Raw genomic sequence first — 27,182 nt, 5'->3', positions numbered from 1 at the left:
ATGAGTAAGCCTTCTAAAGTGTGCTGTAAGGTTTCTTGTCCAAGAAGCAATATATTCTGCAATCTCATTGACAAAATTGTTCAAAGACCCTCCTTGCAGTTTCTGGGCCAGTGGGGGTATCACTGCTACGAACCTCGGGTTTACAGAACGCTGGCGAACATCCTGAGGGACGTCGACTTGGACGGGTTCGACATACTCCTCACAGATTATATTGCATTTGTGGAAAGGTCGGGATACCGTTTCGAACTAAATTTTAATCTTGAATTTACTGAAATATGTGTGAATACAATTCTGTACTGGGTTTTTGCCAGAAAAGGTAATCCTGAATTTGTTGAATTGCTTCTGAAGAAGACAAAGGACTATGTTCAAGACAGAAGTTGTAACCTGGCATTAATATGGAGGTAATAATTTCATATCATGTTCTTCACCAAAAAAGAAAATTTTCTCTTTAGGAAATTATACTACTATTATTTTCTAAAATGAATATGCATAGTAGCTAGGAATCAACTTATTTATTCCTTCCTTTGTTGATGCTTTTATTCATTCATTTATTCCAGTGTTAATGGTTCTAGTCTATACAGTTCATATATTAATGTGAGACAACTGAAATTCTCTAACTAGACAAAATATTACTTTATGTAATACTGATCTCTTTTTCAGAATACTTATTGAATATCTATAGTATTTGTATAAATTGACTTTTGCAATGTAATTGAAAAGTACCCCTTTAAAAATGGAAAAGTCTGTAATAAAATTATTCAACAGAAAATTTCTCTAAGTAGTCAGATCTATTAAACTTAAATCTTCTCTATTTACATGCTAAATATTGAGAATTTCAGCTACAAATTCTTCAGAATTTATCAAAATAAAAGCCAAGTGCCACATTCTATATGGTATAAAGTAAAGTTTTCACATAGTCTGAACATGTCAATGTAGCTAATGAGTACTGCTGGCCGTCTAATGAAAATAAATCTCCAGTAGGGCCTCTTTGCTAAGTCCATAATTAAGATTCTAAAGTTACTTAATGTGTGCTCATTCCAATATACTCTGTTATAGGTGTCAGTCTAATTTGCACAGATTTGCATGGGTTCATTCAACAAAAGGCTTTCTGACCTCTTACCACGTGCCAGGCACTGTATTGGGCACAATAATAGACTCTAGTTGATGGAAAAGAAGACAGGAAAAATAAGCTAACGATGAAACCACTGTAAATGCTGCCTGAAGCCACGCTGTTCTCTCGGGCGAGTGGCTTTCCTCAGCGGTCACCACATACATGCACTGTTTCCGGTAATGGCCACAAGTGAAACCCCAAACAGTGCTTCTTTGGATGTTTTTAAATACCACTGTACACCTGTGTTTACTATAGCAGAAATCATCCATTTTGAACTCTGAGTATTCCTAGCTCAACTGAGTAACACCATAAAGTCACCCTGGCAGATAAAAGTAGAGCTAAACAGAGAAGAAAAAATAAAAAGAATTTAAAAGGAAGGATTGAGAAAAGTAAAGAAAGTCAACAAAAGAGAACTGCACTGTCCCAGCATATAGAGTGCCACCAACCGTCTTAGGCGGCATGCCATGCGGCACATTACACTTCCCTATCCCTGAAAGGAAGAGCTGTGTGCACTGAAGTTAGCAAGTGTTCATTCAGACGCATGTAGGAAGTGAAACTCATTATAAGTCAGTTCTACTTCCCACAACATTTTTTTTGGAACTTTCAAATCATAGTAAGTATTTCACTGTCGTGGAGATACAACAACACAACAATGGCCGGAAATCCTTAGATTTCTCTCTGAAAGCGAATCTCATATTAATTAGCATTCTCCTAGAAACACTGTGTTCCAGCCACAAAGACCGCCCTGCTTCTTGAACATCTCATCTCCAAGCTCCTTCCTGCCTTAGACGTTTTATAAGAACCATTCTCTGCCTGAGGAGTCTCTTGATTTGGATCGCTTGTGCCTCTCAACTGGATCACAGTGTCAATGTCACTTCTTCAGAGAGGCCGCCTCTAGCCACCCAGGCTAAAAAAGCTACATAATCATCACAGTATCTGTGTTAATCTTTGCACAGCACTGATCACAATTTGTTTCTTTGATGTTCACTAACTCCATTAGAAAATAATCTCTGAGACAGAAAAAAAAGTCTTGATTATTTGTTCACCATTAGATCCTTAGTGCCTAGAATTACATCGTATGTGCTCAATCTATATTTTATTAAGTGAAGAAGCAAATTCTATATAACTTTGTTAGATAGTAAGGGCTTCCAAAAGCTTGTGAAATTTCGTTATCTTTTCTGTCTTTTTTTCCACAAGCTTTCAGGAGCCCCCCTCATACTTTTTCTCATAGGGAGCTGCAATCTGTGTCCAATTCTCCAGCTCTGTCCCTTTAAGCTGTGGAGAACAATGTCTGCTTGTTGTCTGTTCTACACGTGCTACTAACATGGACTCCTGCAGTAAACACTTGGCTTCATCTTGTTCTCTATTTTTATGGCATCATCCTTTGATTACTCTCACCACACACAATCCAGTTTGATTATTTGTGCTTTTATTAGTTGTCAGCCCCACCTCATAGGCACCCCATGCACAGGGGGATCCGATTTCTATGATCCATTGGGTTTTTCTTGCCAGCCTTTCTTCCTAGTCTATTTTAGTCTGGAAGTTCTGCTGACACCTGTCCAGCCTCAAAGCAACACAGAAGCCTCGACTGACCACCGGTGGTGACTGCACATAAAGTGCAGTGGCTTGGAATCGAACCTATGATCAAGGGTAGGGAACATCGTCAACACTGTAGAAAGACGTCAGGGAGTATGGCAGGTCCAGAATTTTTTACTGCAAGTGGAAAGATGATGAAAAGAGTTGTTTGAAGCTGAATCTGCCGAGCAAGCATACTGGTTTTCAACATCTCCTCTCTAAAGCCACACCGCCACTACCCCTTTTCAATCTCTAGCCTCAGACTTCTTCAGCAGCTTCCCCCAGTCTATCAAACAAAGTCTAACCTTCTCAACTTGCATTCAAAAGCCCTTAACAATTTGATTCCTTCCCATCTTCCCTCTCATGTATCTTACACTTGTGGTAGGGTGACTTTATAGAAAGTGAAGAACTAGATTCAGACACGTCTTTATTTCACTGCTTATATTGCTTTGACAAATTATTTACAAATCTTTCTGAGGCTTAAAGTCCTCATTTTTATAATAAAAAGCAAATAAATTGCAGGGTTTTCATCAAAATTGAACAAGATAATGTGTGTTAATGACCAGCTGGGGCTATTGTTAATTTCTGTCAAGTCAGTTCCGACTCATAACAACTCTTATAGTCGTACACCAAAACAAAATACTACCAGGTCCTGGACTAGCCTCACAACTGTTGCTATGTTTCACTCCTTTGTTCCAGCCACTGTGTCATTGCATCTCACTGAGGCATGTGCCCAGGAGGCTGTAAAAATTTCCTTCTAAATAATCTAAATTTAATTATATGTAGTTCTTGAAATTACATTGTCCTGGGTCTAACTTCTATAGCCATCTTTAAAGAAACACTGCTATAACTTCTAGATAGTTATTCCATTTTCCCAGACTCTCACAATGTTGTTATCCACTAAACATTTGTATCATTATCTTGCTTCACTTTTCAAAACAAGTTACTCTTTTTTTGTCTTTCATTACATTTGGTAGTGAAAATGGGAGTACTTTATTTTCAGTGACTCTGCAATTCATTATTGACTTTCTATAAAACAGTAAAGTAAGTTAAAAAAAGTGACATTGGTACTGAACACAGAGGTGCTATGTGAGAACTGCAAGGCAAGTTTACTTAAAATTTCAAGAAAATTATTTATTGACAGAGCCTTGTCATTTTCTTCTGAGAATTGCAAACAAAACCAACCCACTAAAGTCTATAAGAATTCAGAATGCATGCATGGATTTGATTTATGGCAGGTCCGATCCCATGGGCCTCTCACAGTGTCCCAGGCCAAAGCAAACTGTAACCCCGAACCATTGCCTGGCTTTACCCCATGGGCTTCAGCACTGAAGCGGGTTGCACAGTGGAGAAAAAAAAATCAGAATGCTAAAATATCTAAAGTGCTTCGCAGCATCAGACTCATAGTGAACAATGCATTTTGTAGCTATATTTTTCATCTTCATTGCTATTGCTGTTGTTGGAAGTCAGGGAGCTGTTCCCAACTCATGGTGTCTTTCTTTCTAGCAGGACAAAGCACGGCCTGGTCCTGTGCCCTCCTCACAGTCATTGTTTTAATGATGCCCATTGGGGAAACCACTGTCTCAACCCATCTTTGGGGGCACTCTTCCTAATGACTAATCCTATACTTTATTAAGCATAATATCCTTCTCCAGAAACTGGTCCCTTCATATAACATAGCCAATGCACTAAAGCATCTTCAAAAAAGTTCATGGAAATGTGCATGGAGTTCAAAAAGCATTTGTATCAAAACAAATTTGCACTAAGTTGCTACAACATGTCTGAACAGGCTCTAATTTGACGCACTAAGAGAGATAGGGCAACAGTTCCAAAGGGGTCCCTATCAGAGCAACATCAATTGTGACAAAATTGAGGCAAGAACGACCATCAAATTTATGGTAAAACTTGGGTGTAAAAATGTTGAAATCATTGATGCTTTCTACACAGTTTATGGGGACCATACTCCTAAGAAATCAGAAGTTCATAAATGGATAACTTACGTTAAGGAGAGAAGAGACGATGTTGAAGAGAACCCATTGTAGCAGATTATCTATATCCATTTCTGAAGAAAGGATTAATCTTGGTCTTGCCCTAATTGAAGAGGACCCATGGTTAACAGAAGAACACTATCCAACACAATAGCAATCTCAACTGCTCAGCTTACACCATTCTGACTGAAAAATTAAAGTTGAGAGCAAAGTTGAACTTTCTGCTCGATGGGTGCCACACGTGTTACTCCCAGATTAGCTGCACAAAGAATACAGATTTCAGTGAAAAATGTAAACATGTGGGCCCAAGATCCTAAATAATTTCTCCAGAGATTGTAACAGATGAAATATGACTTTACCAAAATGGTCCTGAAGACGAAGCACTATCAAAGCTATGACTATCGAGAGGTGGAAGTGGTCCAGTCAAAGCAAACATAACAGATCAAGAACGAAAGTCATGTTGAAGACATTGTGCTTGCTGACTTGCTAGAGAGCCAAAGAAAAACAACATCTGCTTACTATGAAAGTGTTTTGAGAAAGTCAGTCATAGTGTTAGCAGAAAAATGCTAGAAAAGTCCTTCTCTACCACAATAATGCTCTTTCTCATTCCTCCCCTCAGACAAGGGCAATTTGGCTAGCGTTTGGTTGGAAAATTATTAGGCATCATCTTACAGTCTTGATTTGGCTCCTAGGACATCTTTTTGTTTCCTAATATTTAAAAATATATTGAAAGGGCATTCATTTTTCTACAGTTAAATTTTCTTCACATAAATATTGCACTGATAGGGTTAAGTTCCTAGGATTTGGTTCTTTAGGAATGGACTAAATGGTTGGTGCAGTTGCTTACAAAAGTACCTAGACCTTGATGGAGAAATAATCTATCAATCTATCTTTCCATAACCTTTTTGAAGTCCCCTTTCACGAGAATTGAAATCTTGCCATTCTCACTTCTAAGCATTCTAGCTGTACTTCTTCCGAGGCAGATTCATTCATTACTCTGTCAATCACACTATACTCTTCTTCACACTAAAGTTGTTTTCACTGTAGGTCCTGTCAAATTAATTGACTAACAGGTAATCTAGGCTTTTTAAACTAACAATTATCAAACATCTACTAAATGCCAAGTACCACTAAAATTCTAAGGGAGTGACAATAAAATACCCCTTAGAGATTACTTTCATACCATCAACTCTAAATTTAGGAGTTGGGATTGGCCTCAAGTCCTCTCACTTTGCAAAATTTTGTCCCTCTTAGGCAATCATCTATCTATTCCTAAGAATTTAATCTTCCTCTAAGAAGATTAGCACATATCATTGCCTGCTTGGTTTTCCACATCGCTGTAGCACAGACACTTTTGATTAGATCTGCCCCTTCCTAGACTGATAATGACTCAATGTCTCAGCTGCTCTACTCTCCTCCAGGTATTATGACCTTCAGCACTACCTGCATTGCTGATTATTCTTTCTTTCTTTTTAAAAAAAATCTGCCTACAGATCTCTTTTCCAAAGAACAGATTTATACATCTGACTACCAAGTTGATGACCTCACTCGAATGTAATCAGAGAAATCTCACGCTCAACATGAATTCCTTTGCCTCCTCCTGAAGCCTACACTACCTACCACCCCTTTCCCTGTCCCTAACACTTTGTACATGGAAAACCCATTTGTCTAGTTCTCGGGAAAATGCTTTGGTATCATTCTCGAAGTCTCTTCTCTTACATGGCACAATCAACTTATCAGGAAGTCTGTTGGTTCTTCCTTCAAACTATATGCTAAATCTAATCACTTGTACTACTACCTCTGGTTGAAGCTAAGTGGTTACCTTCCTTCTATCTTGCAACAAATTCTAAACATAGCAGCAAAAATTATTTTTAAGAGTTATATTATGTCACACTTCTCAAAATCTGTCATTGTTTCTCTACTCTATTTAGAGTAAAGGGCAACATTCCTGCACAGGATTTACAAGGCTTAATGCGATGTGTGTGTTATGCTGGGTTCCCAGGTAAGTTGACGCAAACCTTCCTATTACTTATGCCCACTCTGTCAGTCATACAAACACCTTAACTCTTCTTCATCACTTCCTGTTGCCTTACTGTTGTTGTTTGCCATCATTTTGATTGTGCCTCAGTGAACCTGTCTGTCCATAGCAGAACTGCTTCATTGTGGGATTTCAAGGCTGGAAGTTTTGGATGCAGATTACCTCTTCAGTAAGGTTCTCGTCTATCGTCCTGTTTAGAATTGGAAAACGCCCCATCCTCAACATTACTATGCCTTTTATATGGCTCTACATTTTTTAAACAGTACAGCTAATTTGCCAACACATTGTAAAATTTGCTTAGTTTCTTTGTTGATCGTGTGTTGTTTGTCATTCTTCACAATATGAACAAGATAGTACAAGAATATAAACAAGATATCAGTGCTCTCGTTTGGTTGACTGATGCACCTAAAATGGTGCATGACATACAGTACACATTCTAAAAAATATTTGTTGAATTATTGGATGAACAGTAGTTGAAGTCCAGGAAGTCAATTGTAGTGACAGCCTGGAGAAGAAAAATAATATGGAGAAGCATCTATGGAAATTAACAGCTAGAAATCAAACAGAAAAGAACAAGCATTTTCTAAATAATCATTATAGCTTCAAAACCGACTCATTGTCTGCATGTCTATATGGAAATATTATGCCCTGTTTCCATAAGCATATAAAACAGGTTCTCAGATACAGATGCTCAGTTCATTAACCTCACATTTAAAAAGTGATTCTTGCCTCACTCCATCCATATAAGTACTGTTATAATTAACTGTCAGTATAGATAAAGCAAATTTTGGTTTACAGTTACATGCTCTTTAAACATGAGGATTAATCATGTCATTTGAGTACAGATTAGACTTTCAAATCTTATTTTAAACCTATTTTAGTGTTAGTTATGTTCTGAGCATCATTTTACAAAATAGCTTTTAAAGTATTGCCAGTCTTAATATTGTAATCAACTGATTTTTCAAGGTCTTAACAATGATCACTTTTTTGTTTGTTCATTTTTATTTTTTTAACAATGACCACTTGTGGAGTATTTCATCCTATTGCTCCCCTAAATTCTGAGTCTTGTAGGACTGTTAGGCCAAATATCTTCTTAAGAGATAGTATGATGAATAAATCATTATATTTTGAAATTTTTAAATGATTTCACAAAACTGAAAATCTTCTTATGTCTGGAAATCACAGAATAAATGTCAAGTTATATCAGCACATTATTGTCAATTTAAAATGATTGAAAAAACCTGAATGAAGGAAATATTTTAATTTTCACTAAGTGGAAAGAACTTGAGGATAGAGTAGTGAACTAAACAGATAAAAATCCCTGCCTTTGTAGGATGAAAGAGGAAAAAATAAAAAATTAGTAATGTTAAGTCAATTTTCCTGAATGATAGGGTGTGAGGTTTATAACGTGTCATGAGAACAAGGGTCCAGAGTCAATGAAACATTACACAAGAGTAAAGGATCATGCAAGTTAAAGAGCACCTGATCGTAAGTGAGAAAACTTGCCCCAGAATTGGAAAGGAAAGAGAAGAAAACATTACAAGTGAAGAAATATTAAATATTCGGATGCAGTGGGATTTTGGAAATTAAATACTAATAAACAGGCAAGAAGATCAAGAAGTAATAGTTTAAAAATTCAATTTTGGATGTGTAAAAGGATTTGTGACAAACCTGAGCGTTCTGGGTACTATTGTTCTGGAAATGTCTCCGTTAAAGAGGCATACCAATATGCTCTCAGTGGCAGTTATGCATATTTTCAAATGATAGCTTTATCTAATGCGTTACTCTGCACTACAACATACCCTTTTAAAAATCACCATGCTAAGGAATGCCAAGGCTCAGTGAAGCCTCACAAATGAATTAGGTGTCCCGTCATTTGAAACTGTTCGGGGAGAACTGCTGAAAAGGAACCCGTGGCAAGTAGGTCGTTAAAAACGTGCAATCCACTTCAGAGAGGTCCTGTCTCAGCCTTTCCAAAGCCCACAAGCAGCTCTTCAAACACAGCATCTCCGCTGTACATGGCTAGTTCATCCCATTTATCTGTCAGTTTGTCACACTGTGGTGGCTTCCATGTTCTTATGATGTTAAACGCTATTCCACCAGTATTTCAAATAACAGCAAGGGCACCCATAGTGAACAGGTTTCAGCAGACTTAGATATTAAAAATAGACTCTGGAGGAAGAATAGGCAATCCGCTTCTGAGGGGTAAGTGCAGGGAACTCATCAATAGCAACAGATCCCTGTCTGATAGAGCACTGGAAGATGAGCCAGTCAGGATAAAAGCACCCAAAACATGACTGCAAAGGACAGCCTTTTTTGTTTGTTTCCAAAGTTGTGACCTTTTAGTCTTTCTTTCTTTTTTAAGCATTTTATTGGGGCTCGTACAACTCGTATCACAATCCATACATGCATCCATTGTATGTCAAGCACATTTGTACATTTGTTGCCCTCATCATTCTCAAAACATTTGCTTTCTACTTGAGCCCTTGGTGTCAGCTCCTCATTTTCCCCCTCCCTCCCTGCTCTCTTCTCCCTAATGAACCCTTGATAATTTATAAATTATTACTATTTTCTCATATCTTACACTGTCTGATGTCTCCCTTCACTCACTCTTCTGTTGTCCATCCCTCAGGGAGGGGGTTATAGGTAGATCCTTATAACCGGTTCCCCCTTTCGACCACCTTCCTGGTATCGCCACTCTTACCACTGGCCCTGAAGGGATCATCTGTCCTGGATTCCCCAGGTTTCCAGTCCCTCTCTGTACCATTGTAGATCCTCTGTTCTAGCTGGATTTGTAAGGTAGAATTGGCATCATGATAGTAGCGGGGGGCGGGGCTTTAAGAAAGAACAGCCTTTTTAAAGTAGAGTCAACCTCAATGTTGTGGATGAAACAAAGCTTTCAGGACCTACATTTATTGATGGAGCACAACTCAACATGAGAAGAAACAGCTGCAAACACCCACTAATAATCAGCATGAAATGTATGTAGTATGAGTCTAGGACAATTAGAAGTCATCAAAACTGAAATGGAACACATAAATATCAGTATCTGAGGATTTAGTGAACGGAAATGGACTGGAGATTCTTACTGTTTGCTATGCTGGCAATGACCAATTCAAAAGTTATTATTCGTCGTCTGAAGAACATTTTCAGTTCTATCTCTTGTCAAGTGTTGATCAAACATTCTATCTAGATGTATTGATAATTACTAGTGATTGACATTGAGAGTTAAAAAAACTGGCACTTGGGAAATGTGACCCTGGTGATGGAAATGAAGCTGGATATTACATGACAAAAATTTTCAGGTCCAACAAGGAGCCATTTAACTAAGCCATGTCAACTAAGTCCACATGAAAGAAGCACACCAACATCAGTCACTGAAGGATTGTAAATGAGATAATCTAAAGTCAAAGGAGAGAATAATATCAGAGCCTAAATTATGAGAATCTAGTTTGCAGAAGGCTATGGTTGACAGTGGCAGCCCAAGATACACTTGTGGGAACTACATAGGAAATAAGCCTATGGTAATTTCCCTCTATCCACAATAGAAGGATGGGGGAAGTGGTTACCATATAGAGAGCACTGGAGAGATGACAATAGAAGGTCAAAATGATAAGGTTAAAACCTTATCAGCTGATCCTGCCTCTGATGCACATTAGACCTGATCTGTTTTTCAACATTTTCTATACTTTTTTTGGTTTTTGTTAGTTCGTATTGGGGTTTATCAAATATGTGTTATGTCATTGGGGGTCACCCTCTTGAATTTTTGCTATGTATTTTTCAGTATGTGAATCCCAGGATTGATGAACAAATAGGGACACCAAGTAGAATAAGGGTTTCTGGGGGACACAGTGGTGGTGGTGGGGCGGTTGCATAAAAGGGAGCTGATGTCAAGGAGTTCAAGAAGGAAGAAAATGTTTTGAAACTGATTGTGGTAGCAGTGGTACAATACTGACTGATGTGACTGAACTATAGAATGATATGATATCTGTATTAACTCCCAATAAAATAATTTTGAAAAAGCATTTTTTCAAGACCAATGACTTCTTTATTGCAAATACTATTTGTCAACAGTATCAGTGGGAACTATATACATGATCCCCACCAGATAGAATACACAGCATTCGGAAGAAATTTGATGCATTGAACACTTATACCTGAAGACCAGACAAGTGGAGAGCTGACGTGCTGGGAATTACACATTAACAGTGATGAAAGCAAAAAGTCATTTAAAAGGCAGGAAAAAGAGGAACGAAACGGATGTCAGAAGAGACAGAGACTTAACTTGAATGTAGGGTAGCTAAATCAAATGGAAGGAATAACTCGGTATACAAGCCTAACAGAGCATTTCAAAGGGCATATTGAGAAGACAAAGTTAAGCAGTATCGGGAGCGGTGCAAAGACTGTGAAGGGTTGTTGTTGGTAGGGGCTATCAAATCAGCTCTGACCCATAGCAGCCCCACTCACAATAGCACGAAACACTGCAGAGTCCTGTGCCGTCCTCACAGTCGTTCCTATGTTTGAGTCCATTGATACAGCCGCTGTGTCAATTCATGTCATTGAGGGTCTTCTTCCTTTTCTCACGATTTCCACTCTCCCAACATGATGTCCTTCTCCAGGTCTGGTCTCTCCTGATAATATATACAAAGCATGTAAGATAAAATCTAGCCATCCTGCCTCTACAAAGCACTTCTTGCCTGACTTCTTCCAACACAGATCAGTTGTCCTTTCAGCAATCCATGGTATCTTCAATATTCTTCTCCAGCACCACAATTCAAATGCATCAATTCTTCTTCACGGTCCCACTTGAACATGCACATGCATATGATGCAGTCAGGAATATTATGGTTTGGGTCAGGTGCATCTTAGTCCTTAATTTAATATCTTTGCTGTCCAATACTCTGAAGAGGTCCTGTGCACCAGATTCTTTTTTTAAATAATTTTATTAGGAGCTCATACAACTCTTATCACAATCCATACATGCATCAATTGTGCAAAGCACATTTGTACATTCATTGCCTTCATCATTCTCATAAAATTTGCTCTCCACGTAGGCCCTGGGCAATGAATATTTCTACTTGGGTGAAAATCTGTTCTTGACTTTTATAATAATAGCTCTTAAAATATTTGACATTTCCCACTCAGCATAGAGTGAGGTTGGAATCAAGGTTGAAATTGTAGCATATCTACAGGTTACTTTGGTTGTATTGACATTTTCACAATCTTAAATCTTACTTTCTATGACCATGGTGTATTCTGTTTATGTAAGCCTCTTGGTTTCTTTTTTTTAAAATCAGTTTATTGGTGGCCCGTACAATTCTTATCACAATCCATACATACATCCATTGTGTCAAGAACATATGTACATTTGTTGCCATCATCATTCTCAAAACATTTGCCTTCTACTTGAGCCCTTAATATCTGCTGCTCATTTTCTCCCTCCCTCCCCACTCCCCCCACCCTGTGAACCCTTCCATAATTCATGTATTATTATTTTGTCATATATTACACTGTCTGACGTCTCCCCCTGCCATCTTCTCTGCTGTCCCTCCCCCTGGAAGGAGGCTATATGCAGATTCCTGTAATCAGTTTCCCCTTTCTACCCCACATTCTCTCCACCCTCCAGGCATCGCCACTCTCATCACTTGTTCTGGAGGAGTCATCTGTCCTGGATTCCCTGTGTTTCCAGTTGCTATCTGTACCAATGTACATCCTCTGGTCTAGCCAGATTTGCAAGGTAGAATTGGGATCATGATCGTGGGGGCGAGGAAGTTTTTAAGAACAAAAGGAAAATTATATGTTTCATCGTTGCTACCCTGCACCCTGCCTGGTTCATCTCCTCCCCCACAACCTCTCAGCAAGGGGTGTCCGGTTGGCTACCATTGGGCTTTGAGTCTCCACTCTGCACTCACCCACATTTTCAATGATATGATTTTTTGTTCCTTGATGCTTCATACCTGATCCCTTCGACAGCTCGTGGTCACACGAGCTGGTGTGTTTCTTCCATGTGGGCTTTGTTGCTTCTGAGCTATTTGGCCACTTGTTTATCTTTGAGCCTTTAAGACCCCAGACGCTGTATCTTCCCCCACCCCCACCCCCTCTGGTGTTTCTGCTCCTTCCACTACTTCTGGCAGGTTCTGCTACGCCTTTCACTGGGAGCTCATTTTTCTTTTTTTACTTTTTCTTTTTTATTTATTTATTTTTTAATCATTTTATTGGGGCTCATCAAAGTCTTATCACAATCCATACATACATCAATTGTGTAAAGCACATTTGTACATTCATTGGCCTCATCATTCTCAAAACATTTGCTCTCCACTTAAGCCCCTGGCATCAGGTCCTCATTTTTTCCCCTCCCTCCCTGCTTCCCCTCCCTCATGAGCCCTTGATAATTTGTAAATTATTATTTTGTCATATCTTGTACCGTCCGATGTCTCCCCTCACCCACTTTTTTGTTGTCCGTCCCCCAGGGAGGAGGTTATATGAAGATCCATGTAATCGGTTCCCCCTTTCCACCCCACCTTTGCTCCACCCTCCCGGTATTGCCACTCTCATCACTGGTCCTGAAGGGATCATCTGCCCTGGATTCCCTGTGTTCCAGTTCCTATCTGTACCAGTGTACATCTCTGGTCTAGCCAGATTTGTTTGGTTTTTTGGGCATTGGGGGAGAATCTGTCCCATTTCTTTTTTATTTTTAATTTTTTAAAACATTTTATTAGGGGCTCATACAACTCTTATCACAATCCATACATATACACACATCAATTGTATAAAGCACATCTGTACATTCTTTGTCCTAATCATTTTCAAAGCATTTGCTCTCCACTTAAGCCCTTTGCATCAGGTCCTCTTAACGCCCCCCCTCCCTATTACTCCCTCCCTCATGAACCCTTGATAATTTATAGATTGTTATTTTGTCATATCTTGCCCCATCCGGAGTCTCCCTTCACCCCCTTCTTTGCTGTTCATCTCCCAGGGAGGAGGTCACATGTAGATCCTTGTAATCGGTTCCCCCTTTCCAACCCACTCACCCTCTACTCTCCCAGTATCGCCCCTCACACCCCTGGTCCTGAAGGTATCAGCCACCCTAGATTCCCTGTGCTTCCAGCTCCTATATGCACCAGTGTACAACCTCTGCCCTATCCAGTCCTGCAAGGTAGAATTCGGATCATGGAAGTTGGGGGGAGGAAGCATCCAGGATTTGGGGGATAGCTATATTCTTCATCGGTACTACATAGCAACCTGACTGATTCATCTCCTTCCCTAAACCCCTCTGCAAGGGGATCTCCAGTGGCCGATGAATGGGCTTTGGGTATCCACTCTGCACTTCCCCCTTCATTCACTATGGTATATATATATATATATTGGATGATGCCTTATACCTGGTCCCTTTGGCACCTCGTGATCACCCAGGCTGGTGTGCTTCTTCTATGTGGGCTCTGTTGATTCTGAGTTAGATGGCCGCTGTATCTTTTGATAGCTGGGCACCATCTGCTTTCTTCACCACATTTGCTTATCACACGTTTGGCTTCATTGATCATATCAGGGAGGTGGGCACCCATTGATATGGTTTTTAGCTCTTTGATGTCTGATAACTGCTCCCTTCTGCACCTTGTGGTCAGACAGGCTCATTTGCTTCTTCCATGTGGGCTTTGAAGCTTCTCAGCTAGATGGCCACTTGTTTATATTTCAGCTTTTAAGACCCTAGGCACTATATCTTTTGATAGCCAGGCACCGTCAGCTTTCTTCACCACATTTGCTTATGCACACATTTTTCTTCAGTAATCATGTTGGGAAGGTGTGCATCCTGGCATGCCAATTTAATAGAACAACGTGTTCTTGCATTGAGTAAGTGCTTGAGTGGAGACCCAATGTCCATCTGCTGCGTTAATACTAAACCTCTAAATATATACGCATATATCTGTTTCCCCACACATATATATTTACATATGTACATTCCAGTCTTTGGACCTCTATAAATACCCTTTGTCACCTAGTTCTTTCCTCCATTTCCTTTTACTTTCCTCTTGTCCCACTATCATGCTCAGCCTTCATTTGGGTTTCAGTAATTTCTCTCCCATTTATCTTACCCTTGCTGACTCCCTACCAGGACACTCACACCTTCCTTGCTACTGATTTTGGATCACTTATTGCTTCCCTGTCCCTTGGTTGGTCAGCACCACCTCCCTGCCCCCTCATCCCCAGTCCCATGACTGCTCTTTTGACTGCTGCTTCCATCCTTGACAACTTTAAACATTTCTCCACTCATCGTAATGATACCTATTGGTCCCATTGTGAGGATGTTGGTCTTCCTTACATTGAATTATAATCCTCATTGAAGGCTACACTCCTTGATCTTCATCAGCAAGAACTTCAATTTCTTCTCACTTTCAGCAAGCAAGGTTGTGTTATCTCCATATCGCAGGTTGTTAATGAGCCTTCCTCCAATTCTGATGCCACACTCTTCATATAATCCAACTTCTCTAATGATCTGCTCAGCATAGAGATTCAACAAATATGGTGAGAATACATAGGTCTGAGTCACATCGTTCCTGATTTTAAGCCATGCCCTTGTTTGCACAACTGCCTCTTGATCCATGTCCAAAGTCCCAATGAGTATAATGAAGTGTTCTAGAACTCTCATTCTTCTCGAGGTTATCCACTGTTTATTATGGCCCACACAGTCCAACGTCTTTGCATAGTTAATGAAACACTAGTAACATCTTGCATAGTTAATGAAACACAAGTAGCATCTTTCTGGCATTCTCTGTCAAGATTCATCTGACATTATCAATGATATCCCTTGGTCCACATCCTCTTCTGAATTCTGCCTGAACTTCTGGCAGCTCCCACCACCTGTCTGTTAGTTTGTCATACTGTGATGGCTAGTGTGTTGCTATGATGCTGGAAGCTACGTCACTAGTATTTCAATTGCCAAATCGGTCACCAACAGTGAACAGTTTTCAGGTGAGCTTCCCGACTAAGAACAGACAAAAAATGACTCAGCTCCCCACTTTGGAGGAAGAAGCCCCACAAAACCTTATGCATACACTTGAAGCATTTTCAAATGTGTATATTCATCTTTTGTGTTAAAAAAAGTGTTGTCTATGAACAAGTCCTTGGTTTCGCACAATTATATCATGCCATCTACTGCTTTGTTTCTATCACTAAATCTGTATTTGCCAACTACTACTCTTTCCTCTGTGTTTCCAACTTACATTCCAATCATCAGCACCTATCAATGCATCTTGATGGCATGTTCAATCAACTTCTGACTAAAGCCTTGGTAGAATTCTTCAATCTCTTTATCACTAACTTTTGTGGTTGTTGCATGAATTTCTTCCTCAGACAATATTATTCTGTGGCTATTGAATAATAGTTGACTGATTGGATTTCCTTAAAGGTGGATTATTCCTGTACTTCATGATGGATTTAGCAGATCCTTTCTGACAATGAATGCCACACTCTTAATCTTGATTTTGTTATTCCAGGCACAGTAAACCATATGATTTTCTAATTCAAAATGGTCAATACCAGTCCATTTCAACTCCCTAATGCCTATGATATCAACCTTTATGCCTGCCGTTCCATTTTTTACCACTTCCAATTTTCTTAAATTCATACTTTGCACATTCCAAGTTACAATCAGTAGGAGATTTTTACAGCTGTTTCTCCTTAAGTTGAGTGACACCCCATCAGCAAACGAAGAGCTTGAGAGCTTCACTCCCATAGCTTTTACATGATGCCTGTCATCATGGTTAAGTGCATTCCAATAAACCAGCTCTACTTCAGTCACATTTCAAGTGCAATCTAGGGCCTGGAGGGTGGGGAGGCCCATCTTTGTTTAGGCTTTCAGTGTTTGGCAATGTTTCAAAACTATGCATAATGGATTCAGGGGCTTCTTTCTCCGAAGTGGAGAGCCTAGTCCTTCTTTGTCTCTTCTTACTCTGGAAGCTCTGCTGAATCCTGTTCACTCTGAGTGACCCTACTGGTATTTGAAATACCAGTGAAGTAGCTTCCAGCATCAAAACAGCACACGAGCCACCACAGTCTGACCAACTGACAGACCAGTGGTGGGGACTAGGAGTTAGAAAGCCAAAAACATAGATCAACATATCACCAACTGAAAAAAACTTGTTTCCAGTTGTGATATTGAAGGAATCTATGGGCAAAATATTGATCAATGAAGGAAGTAGCAAAAGAATATAGAGTCACTGTACCAAAAAGAATTTGTCAACAATCAATCATTCCAGGAGATACCTGAGGTCAAGAACCTCATGGCTGTACACTTCTGAGGAGTTAGCCAATGAAAATCTTATGAATTGCAGCAGAGTAATATTGTCTGAGGAGGAAGTCAAAGCAACACTGAAAGCATTAGTGGAAAACAAAGCTCCCAGAATTGATAAAATCACAATTTAAATGTTTCAACATACTGATGTAGCACTAGGAGCACTCACTCGTCTATAATAAGATATTCAGATATTTAGAAGACAGCTACCAAGCCACTTAACTTGAAGAGATTCATATTTGTGTTCATTTCATAGATGACCAAATGGAATGCAGAAATTATTGAACTATGTAACTATATAGAACTATATTAACTATGCAAAACACTAGACTATGAATTATAACAAACTACCAATAACATTGAGAATAGGAACTCCAAAACATTTAATTTTTCTCATGCAATTGCTGTGCATAAATTAAGAGACAGTCTATTGAACAGAACAAGAGGATACTATAGTTAATAAACAGGACAGGGTGTGTCAGGGTTGTATAATTTCACCATACTTATTCAATCTCCATGAAGACTGCAGCCTTTTGTACTGATTACAACTTTATGTAAAGAAAAAATACATAACCTCACAATTCGACCAAGGAATTCATTTTACCTGGCTCCATAATCAACACTCATGGAGCAGCAGATAAGAACTCAAAAGATGTATTTCATTAGGCACCTCTGCTGCACAGTACTTTTAAAAAAAGTATATATATATATATATGGAATAATATGTCCCTGATCCAAGTCATGGTATTTTCAATTCCATTATATGCATATTAATATTGAACTAGTAAGGAAGACTGGATGATTCATGCTTATGTCTAAAACCTTATTTTCAATCTTATTTTTGGAAAATAAGTCCAAATTTTAGATCCATGATAATCTACAGAAAATGACTGTTTAAGAAACTTAAGTGACCTTTCAGTGCTTCTATAGTAACCCAAGTACTACTAGCACAGTATATTTAACACCTTGTATTTACTGAATTATTTTATCTACTTTCCTAAATATTCTGTATGTACCTTGAAACCAAAGACTGTATCTTTTATCACTGTATATAAAATACACCAACCATTTGTCTGTCAATTTGTCATACTATAATGGCTTTTATGCTGCTGTGTTGCTGGCACTTGTGTCACCAGTATGTGAAATATTATCATGTGCACTTAAAGTGAACGTGTTTCAGCAGTGCTTTCAGGTAAGAACAGACTATGAAGAAAGAATATCTAGTTCCCTATGGAAGCAGCAGTCAAGAGATGAAAGGACATTTACATTGAGCAAATCTGCTGCACGAGACTTCTTTAAAGGGTTAAAGAGCAAGGACGTCACTTTGAGGACTAAAGCATGGCCGACCCAAGCCATCATATTCCTCTTTGCTTCATATGCATGTAAAAGTGGACAACGAACGAGGAAGACCTAAGAAGTGATATATTTTAATTATGATGTTGGTGAAGAATATTGGAAGTACCATGGATTGCCAGATGGACAAACAAATCTGTCTTAGAAAAAGTAGAGTCAGAGTGTTCCTTAGAAGTGAGGATGGTGAACTTTTCATCTTATGTATTTCCAATATGTTATCAGGAGACACCAGTCCTTGGAGAAGGCTATCATGCTTGGTAAAGCGGAGGGTCAGTAAAGGAGAGGAAGAATCTCAAGTAGGTAGATTGACACAGTGGCTGCAACAATGAGCTGAGGTATAGGAACAGTTGTGAGGATGGCATAGGATCAGACAGTGTTGGGTCTGTTGTACAGAGGGTCACTCTACGTCAGAACCTTTCAGCACATAACAACAACAACCACCACGTATGTAGGGAGCACTAAATAAGTCACTGAAGGAATGAGCAAATGATAACTATCTGAGAAAATTGTGCACTGGAGAGGTCAGCTTGCCCTAGATTACACAACTAGCTTGTTGTTCTTAGGTACCATCGAGGTGTTTTTGACTCACAGTGACTCCGCGTGACAGAGCACTACTCCTGAGGATTTTCTTGGCTGTTGGGTGGCTTTGATCCACTGATCTTTTGGTTAGAAAGCATTTAACTATTTGCACCAGCAACTTTTTCCTCAAAGCTAATACCAAGAACCAAAACTTTTGTCCTCTAATATCCATTAAAATATGCCTTTCCAGCTCCCTATCTTTATTGAAATTGGGTACCCAGTAGTGGCTGGTGTTTTCCAACTGCTGACCATAATTCGCCCATAGAATCCCTCAATATTTCATATCAAGACCTGGTTTTTCTTTGATTCTTTCAGCTTGAGATGTGCTGAGTATGTACTTTTCTTTTGGCTTTTAACTCCAGGCCTTTTTACATTTTCTTTATAATACTTTTTGTCCTTGACCTTCCCTTTGAAATGTTCTGTTCAACGTTTACTTCTTCATTTCTACCATTTGCTTGAACTAATCTATTATATTCAAGAGCAAGTTTCAGAGTCTCTTCTGGCATCCACTTGGATAAAGTGGTATTTTTCTTCTTCCTTGTCTTTTGAATGACCGTTTGCTTGCTTCCTGTGTAATCTCCTTGATTTCATTCCACAGCCCATCAGGTTTTCAGTCATTACTGTTCAGTGTGTCAAATCTGTTCTTGAGATGTTCCCGAAATTCAGGTGAGATAGATTCAAGTCATATTTTAGTTCTCATGGACTTGTTTTAATTTTCTTCAACTTTAACCTGAACTTAAATATGAGCAACTAGTGGTCTGTTTCACAGTTTGTTCTTGGCCTTGTTTCAGCTGCTGATATTAACTTTTCTATCATCTCTTCCCTGAGATATAGTAGTTTTATTTCTGTGTACTCTTGTGAGATCCAAATGTACAGTCACATTTATTTTGGTGGAAAAAGGTATTTGCTTTGAAGAAGTTGTTGGTCTTGCAAATTTTTATCATCTGATCTCCAGCTTTGTTACTATCACCAAGGCCACATTTTCCCTATCGCCCCTTGCTCTTTATAGTTTCACATTTCAATCATCAATGTTTATCAATGCATCCTGATTGCATGTTTGGTAAATTTCAGACTGAAGATGTTGGCAGAATTATTCAATTATTATAACACTAGCTTTAGTGACTGATGCATAAATTTGAATTTTTATATTTACTTCACTTCTTTGTAGGCATGTAGATATTATCCTATCACAGACATCACTGTACTTCCAGATAGGCCTTGAAATACTATTTCTTACAATTCTTGGGATAACATTACTCTTAAATTTGTAATCCCCTGCATAGTAAACCACATGGATGTCTGATTCCAAATGGTGAGTGTCAGCCCATTGCATCTCACTAATGCCTAGAATATCAACCTTATTTGTTCCATTTCCATTTTGATGACTTCAAATCTTCCTAGATTCATGTTTTATACATGTTTCAATAATTAATAGATATTTTCAGTTATTTCTTTTAATTTTGAGTCAAGCCCCATCAGCAAATGAAGATCTTTAAAGCTTTACTCCATCCACCTCATACTTTAAGAAGACTGCTCTTCTCCAACCTGCTTTCCAACCTGACACATCTTGCTACTATTCATTAGGCTTTCAGTGTCAAATTCCTCAGAATCTGACCTCTCTTGCCCTTCTGTATAGTTCTTTCATAGTCTAGGAACTCTGCTGCACACTTTGCCTTAGGTGCTCCTGCTAGTATTCAAATCCCGGAGACGTAGCTTCCAGCCTCATGGCAACACACAGTCGACACAGTTCAACAAACTGACAGATAAGTAGTGGCCATCTTAGCCAAACATGTGCAATCTTGAAGTTCTCTTTCTTGGATATGCCTTGCCTTGTCTCGTATAATTGTCCAATGCTAAAACTTATATTTTTGCTGTTCTACAAACTATTTTAGTATTTTCATAGGTCAAGAGTATTCCAGGGACAAGGATCATGAAAAAAAAGATGCATAGATTATTAGCCTGAATCAAAGGTTACTACTATTATAAAATCACATGCTCTATTTATGGACCCCAATTCAACAGCAAATGAGTGTCTATTGAGTAAAACAAATACAAGTATTCCATACAATTTAAAAAGTAAGACATTTATTTCTCTTGTCTGCAAGTTAGTCATGCATGTTGCATTTGATATTGTCCTCATGATATTTTATACTTTTTAATCCCACGAATACCAATTCCCTTCTACAAAAAAAATGAAATGCACCTATTCCTTTCATATTTCATATCCTAACTCAAAGGTCATGTTTAATATATGACAGCAAAAAAGAAAAATATCCTTCTATTTCATTTAAACATTTTCAGTTTCCATAGTTTTATAACTATGGTCCTAATTAGTATGGTTCCTCAAATTATAAAAGCAGAATTATTATTAAAACACTTTTCATACACAACTATTTTGTTTTTGAGGTAAGGCGTGTTTAGATGTATAGTAAGCATTTTCCAAACTCTTGTTCTTCAAGTTGATCTAGATTTATAGAATGGAAAAATCTATGTAAGATAAAGGTAAAACTTCACGGAAAATTATTTAAGCCACTGAATATTTAACAAAATAGTATTATTTTTATATTAGTGTTACTACAAAATGTTTACCATGTCTTTTAATCCTAATTTCAGTGACTCTGTATTTTGTTGACTCACAGAACCTTCACACCAGTGTACTGCCCAAGCCCACTAAGCGGCATCACACCTCTGCTTTATGTAGCTCAGACCAGACAATCCAACATCTTAAAAATACTCCTGCAATATGGGATCTTAGAGAGAGAAAAAAACCCTATCAACATTGTGCTAACACTACTGCTCTATCCTTCGAGAGTGAGAATAATGGTTGATCATGAATTGGTAGACATCCGGGAAGATGCCAAAACATGCTTAGTGCTATGTTCTAGAGTGCTCTCTGTCATTTCAGTCAGAGAAATAGAGGTAAGCAAAATATTTTTTGTGGGGATTTGGCTGGAATATTGATTAATTTTATGATGCAACTCTGAAGTCAAGAATGAAGTTTAATAATATCAATGAATTACATCCTAAGACAATCATGGACTGTATACGGGTATTTCAGATTTCTGAATGTTTGCCTTATGTCATTTCACTTTTACAAAAGTTCCACATTAGTACTACTTTCGGAAACTTAAAGAAGGTTTTTTTAATGTAAAAAAGTGAAAATTGAAACAAGCTTACAGCATCTGTTTTGCAGTGAGCCATTAAAGAGGCAGCACACCTGTCACACTTCAAGGAGAAAGAGTTGCATCACACAGTTCCTTCCCCAAACCAAACGTGCTTCTATTGAGTTGTTCCGACTCAGAGGCACCCTATGGAACACAGGGTCTCTGAGACTGTACATCGTGAGCGAGCAGTTTCATCTTTCTCTCACAACGCAATGTGTGGTCATGAATGGCGTATCTTGAAGTCAGCAGCCCAATGCATGTCACTGTGCCACCAGCGATCCGTGATATAGACTATGCATTTATTGTATCATTTTTGCTATGTCTTAGTGTTATTTTAGGTTTTATACATTATTTGGCATAGTTTAGTGGGTTGTGTTTTCCCACATAAATTAATAATTGCTCTTTGATTTACACCATTTTGGCTTATGAAAGGGTCATAGGAATGTTTTCCTTATAAATTGAAGCTAAAACCAGCATTTATGAATTAAAATAACAAATGATGTAAAATATTAGTTTTTAATTTTATAATTTTAGCTATTTCTAAATATGAAACATAGAAAATAAATTTATATTTTCCTTTAGGACTTATTAAATATGTGTATGCTGTTATTGCATTCAAATAACATAATCTGTGCTTAAGACTTTTAATGTCTCTTAAAAACAAAAACAAAATTTTAAATTGAACAAACTGGAATATTTAACAAAATTTATTATTTCGGAATCCGGATTCAATTTCTCATCATAAATACATACCAAGAAAAAAAATGCTTTTCTCCTTACAAATACCCATATAATTTAAGCAAATATGAAAGCCTAAATTAGGGTTTAAAATATTTGTTCAATTAAGATTTTCTCTCCATCTAAGATTTGGAGTACTTCTCCTTAATAACATTTTTAGAATAAATCAAGTTTCGTGGGTGGGGGGAAAACCCCAAATCAGACCACAATGTAGAACATGTTCTTCCTGTCAAATGTATCATGCCCAGTAGTAGCAAGAAGTAGGTCTGCTTAATTAAAACTACACACATACATAGGAATCTAAACCAAACTGGAGATTTCCAGTAAGATGGCAAACTAGGCAGACACACTACACAGACCCTCTACACTCAAGGCACCAGACACCAAAGCAAACAGATGTGGATAATAATCCAGGGACTCTGAGCTTCAGAGGAAAGGATAGCGATGTGCATTGAACACTAAATGGGCCTAAATAGGAGAAGAAGCTGAATAAGAGTGGTCAGAGAGGACACCAAAGGGCAAATTGTCAGCTAGCCTGATGCTGAGACTACTTTGAACTTTTATAAGCAGCGTTCTATCCAAACATCAGCTGGCATACCTGTGGCTGGTCACAGGATCCTTCATTGTCCCCACACCCACCGGTGACCAGAAACCATCACTCACCCAGAAGCAAGTGACACCACATTCCATGCTGCTTCTATTCTGCCTGAAGTCAGAGCCCTCTAATTATGGATCAGATCCTGGGTGCACCCCCATCCCCACGAACTACCCCTTATCAGACCAGCAGAACACACAAGGTCAGGAGCCTCACAGCTCCTGGGTGAGTGGGATGTCAGTCCATAATCAGCCACTCTGCACCCAGTTACCTTCTAGGCACAAAATAATTCCTCCTGAACAAACATCGTGACCTCAGTCACCACTGAGCCAACAAGAACTACTTCTGGAATTGGTGCCCAGACAATAGATAGGGCAACAGAAATTCCATCGAAGGGCAGTGTTCCATCCTGGTAGCTCCTTAGCTGGCAAAGAGAGTTCTAAGGCATATCAGGTGTCCTGCCACTATTTTCCTTTCCTTGTCTTATTATTATTTCTTTTCCTCCCTTTCCTTTGATTTTTACCCCATTCTGCTTTTGCTTTAGCAAAGTGTGGTGAAGAAACCAGATGGTTCTGGGTTATCAGAAAGAATAACAGCTGAGGTATTAAAGGCTTATCTTAAAACAAACAGCCATCTAAGTGAGGAGTCAGCTAAATCCACATGGAAGAAACACACAAGCCTGTGTGATCCAAGGATTGTAAATAATAAAATCCAAAACCAGAGCAAAAAGAGAGGCAAAATAAACTGGTTGTCACCAGAAGAAATAAATATTAGAGTAAAAATAACTGAAACAGAAAACAAAAACAATAGAAAATTTAAAAGGCAAGAAGTTGGTTCTTTGAAAGCACTAATAAAATTGGAAAACCTCCATAAGGGGAAGGTGTGGGGGGAGACGGGGAACCGATCACAATGATCTACACATAAACCCCTCCCAGGGGACAGACAACAGAGAAGTGGGGGAAGGGAGGCATCGGTCAGTGTAAGGCATGAAAAAATAATCATTTATAAGTTATCAAGAATTCATGGGGTGATGGGGAGGGAGGGGGAGGGAAAAATGAGCTGATACCAAGGGCTCAAATAGAAATAAAATGTTTTGAAGATGATGATGGCAACATATGTACAAATGTGTTTGACACAATGGATGGATGAATTGTGATAAGAGCTGTAAGAGCCCCCAATAAAATGGTTTTTTTTTAAAAAAGGCAAGCCTCCAGCAGGCAAATTGAATGAACACAGGAAAAGAAGATGCAAATCACATGAATAATAAATGAAATGGGTGATGTTGCAATTGAACCAACTTAAATAAAAAAAGGTTAATAGAAAACTACTGTTATACTACAACAAATTTGAAAATCTAGAAGAAAATGAAGATTTTTTTAGAAGTACACTACCTACCTAAACTAGCAGACCAAAGTAGAAAGAAAACAAAACCAAATCCTCTACCACTGAGAGGTCTCTAATTTATAGTAACCTTTTATAGGGTTTCTAAGGTTTTGTAAACCCTCAGAGGATTCTGGTGGATACAAACCACCAGTTTTGTGGCTATCAGTCCAAGGCTTACCTGACAGCTCTACCAGGACTCCGTAGGCACTGTGCTAAATCAAACCACCACCTTCACTGCTATCGAGTCGACTCTGACTCATGGTGAACCTATAGGGCAGGGTAGAACTGACCCTGTGGGTTCCTGAGACTCTACAGCTTGATGGCAGTAGAAAGCCACAGCTTCCTCCCAGAGTGACAGGTGATTTCAAACTTCTGACCTTGTGCTTAGCAACCCAAAGCATAGCCCACTACACCACTGCATTTATTATTTACTCTTCAAAAAAATCAAAAGATACATGCACAATTACTACAGAACCCATGAATTCTCCACTGATTCCATGAATGCTCTTCATAGGTACATCCATAATAAAAAAAGTATTAACATTAAATGAATTCACCACAATAATTGTCTGAGTAGCAATGAATTTATAGTTGGGTTCCATTTGATGCCAGTTTAATAAGCTAGAGTAAAATAACTTTGCACAAGAATGAGGACGGCCAAAACACTGGCTTCAAGAACACTGAAGTTGCTCCACTTCAGAGTTCCAGCAGTTTCTCCCATCATAGAACACATATATGAAAAGACTTCAAAGGGTCAAGGAAAAATGCAATGAAAAGATTAAGGAATTTTTCCATGAATTCTTTGAAACTTTCATTTGTGTGTAGATGTTTTCACCTGTATGTTTTGTTGGCACAGAGACTGAATTTTGTATACCTAAGTATTCTAAGCACCTAACACAGTGCTGAATAAATAGTAGAGATATTTCAATATATATATCATTTAGAACAAAAGTATGCATCCAGTAAAGATGTATACAGAAAAATACTTCTGTAATCCCCTAATTCTTTTCACCCCTCAACCATCGTAATCACATTTAGCATATAGAGTTAAATCTTTTAGTAAGTACCTTTAAAAAAATACTACCATTGACTCTAAGCCAACTCTTCTTGACCCTACAGGGTAGGGCAGAACTGCTCCTGAGGGGTTCAGAGACCCTCACTCTTTCTGGGGTAGGAAGCCCCATCTTTCTCCCAGGAGCAACTGGTGGTGCTGGCCTTACATTTAGCAGCCCAACGTGTGAGCACTCACCCCTTCAGGCTCCTTAACAGGACTTTAACACACTTAAAACGACATCTTTCACTAGGGGAGGCCTTCTAGTATGTCTCTTTGTGACTTCACTGTATGATGTTCTACTTTACAATAGTTGGGGAAATTTTAGGACTTAAGTTGCCATCCCATCTCCAGCCCCATGACAGTGAATGGGAATCTCTAGAATAGAACCTGGATATTGTTATTTTTAAAAAACATTTTATTGGGGGCACATACAACTCTTATCACAATCCATACATACATCCATTGTGTCAAGCACATTTGTACATTTGCTGCCATCATCATTCTCAAAATAGTTGCTTTCTACTTGAGCCCTTGGTATCAGCTCATTTCCCCCTCCCTCTCCATACACCATCCCCCCACCATGAACCCTTGATAACATAAATTACTATTTTGTCATGTCTTACACTGTCTGACGTCTCCCTTCACCCACTTTTCTGTTGTCTGTCCCTCAGGGAGGGGGTTATATGTAGATCGTTGTAATAAGTTCCCCCCTTTTACCCCTCCTTCCCTCCACCCTCCTGGTATTGCCACTCTCACCACTGGTCCTGATGGGTTCATCTGTCCTGGATTCCAGACATTGCTATTTTAAAAGTCCACTAGATAACGCTAAAATAGTCATAGCTGATAACTACTAAAGAGAATATGATAAAACCTAACTGCATAAGCCATAGAAAAATGTAAATTTACCCAGATTATAGTTATAAGAAATATTTGCTTTGCATCCTTTATGTATTTTTGTATCCTTTATGTATTATGTGTCACTGTAATATCTGGTGAAAAAGTTATAAATGTTAAACAAATTTAAGATCGATTTTCTGTATTTAAGTAAAATATGAATGTTAATTCTGACTCACTGATTAATATTATAAAAATATTTATCTTTTCTTCAGACACAGCTGAGTTTAGGAAGACGTCCAATTATTTCTAATTGGTTGGATTACATTCCTTCAACAAGATACAAAGATCCATGTGAACTAGTACATCTTTGTAGACTGACCATCAGAGCTCAACTATTAACCAACAATATGCTCCCAAATGGAATATTTTCTCTTTTAATTCCAACTTGTCTTCAGAATTATCTGAACTTAGAAAGTTAA

The 27,182-nt window shown here is 38.5% G+C and overlaps 1 protein-coding gene and 1 non-coding gene across 2 annotated transcripts; both read left to right on the top strand.

Moving 5' to 3' along the window:
• ASB17 (ankyrin repeat and SOCS box containing 17) lies at positions 1-27,182 on the top strand. Its single transcript, XM_075540111.1, has 3 exons — positions 1-401; positions 21,572-21,851; positions 26,976-27,182. The coding sequence occupies exons 1-3, from the start codon at positions 1-3 to the stop codon at positions 27,180-27,182; spliced, it is 888 nt and encodes a 295-aa protein (XP_075396226.1).
• Positions 3,903-4,034, top strand: LOC142437733 (small nucleolar RNA SNORA42/SNORA80 family). Its single transcript, XR_012782258.1, has one exon. It is a non-coding gene; the product is annotated as a small nucleolar RNA SNORA42/SNORA80 family (small nucleolar RNA).

This window comes from Tenrec ecaudatus, chromosome 1, assembly GCF_050624435.1.
Source record: "Tenrec ecaudatus isolate mTenEca1 chromosome 1, mTenEca1.hap1, whole genome shotgun sequence".
In the NCBI taxonomy this organism is placed as follows: domain Eukaryota; kingdom Metazoa; phylum Chordata; class Mammalia; order Afrosoricida; family Tenrecidae; genus Tenrec; species Tenrec ecaudatus.
The sequence above is the reverse complement of the archived record's forward strand: the minus strand, read 5'-3'. Positions and strand labels throughout refer to the sequence as shown.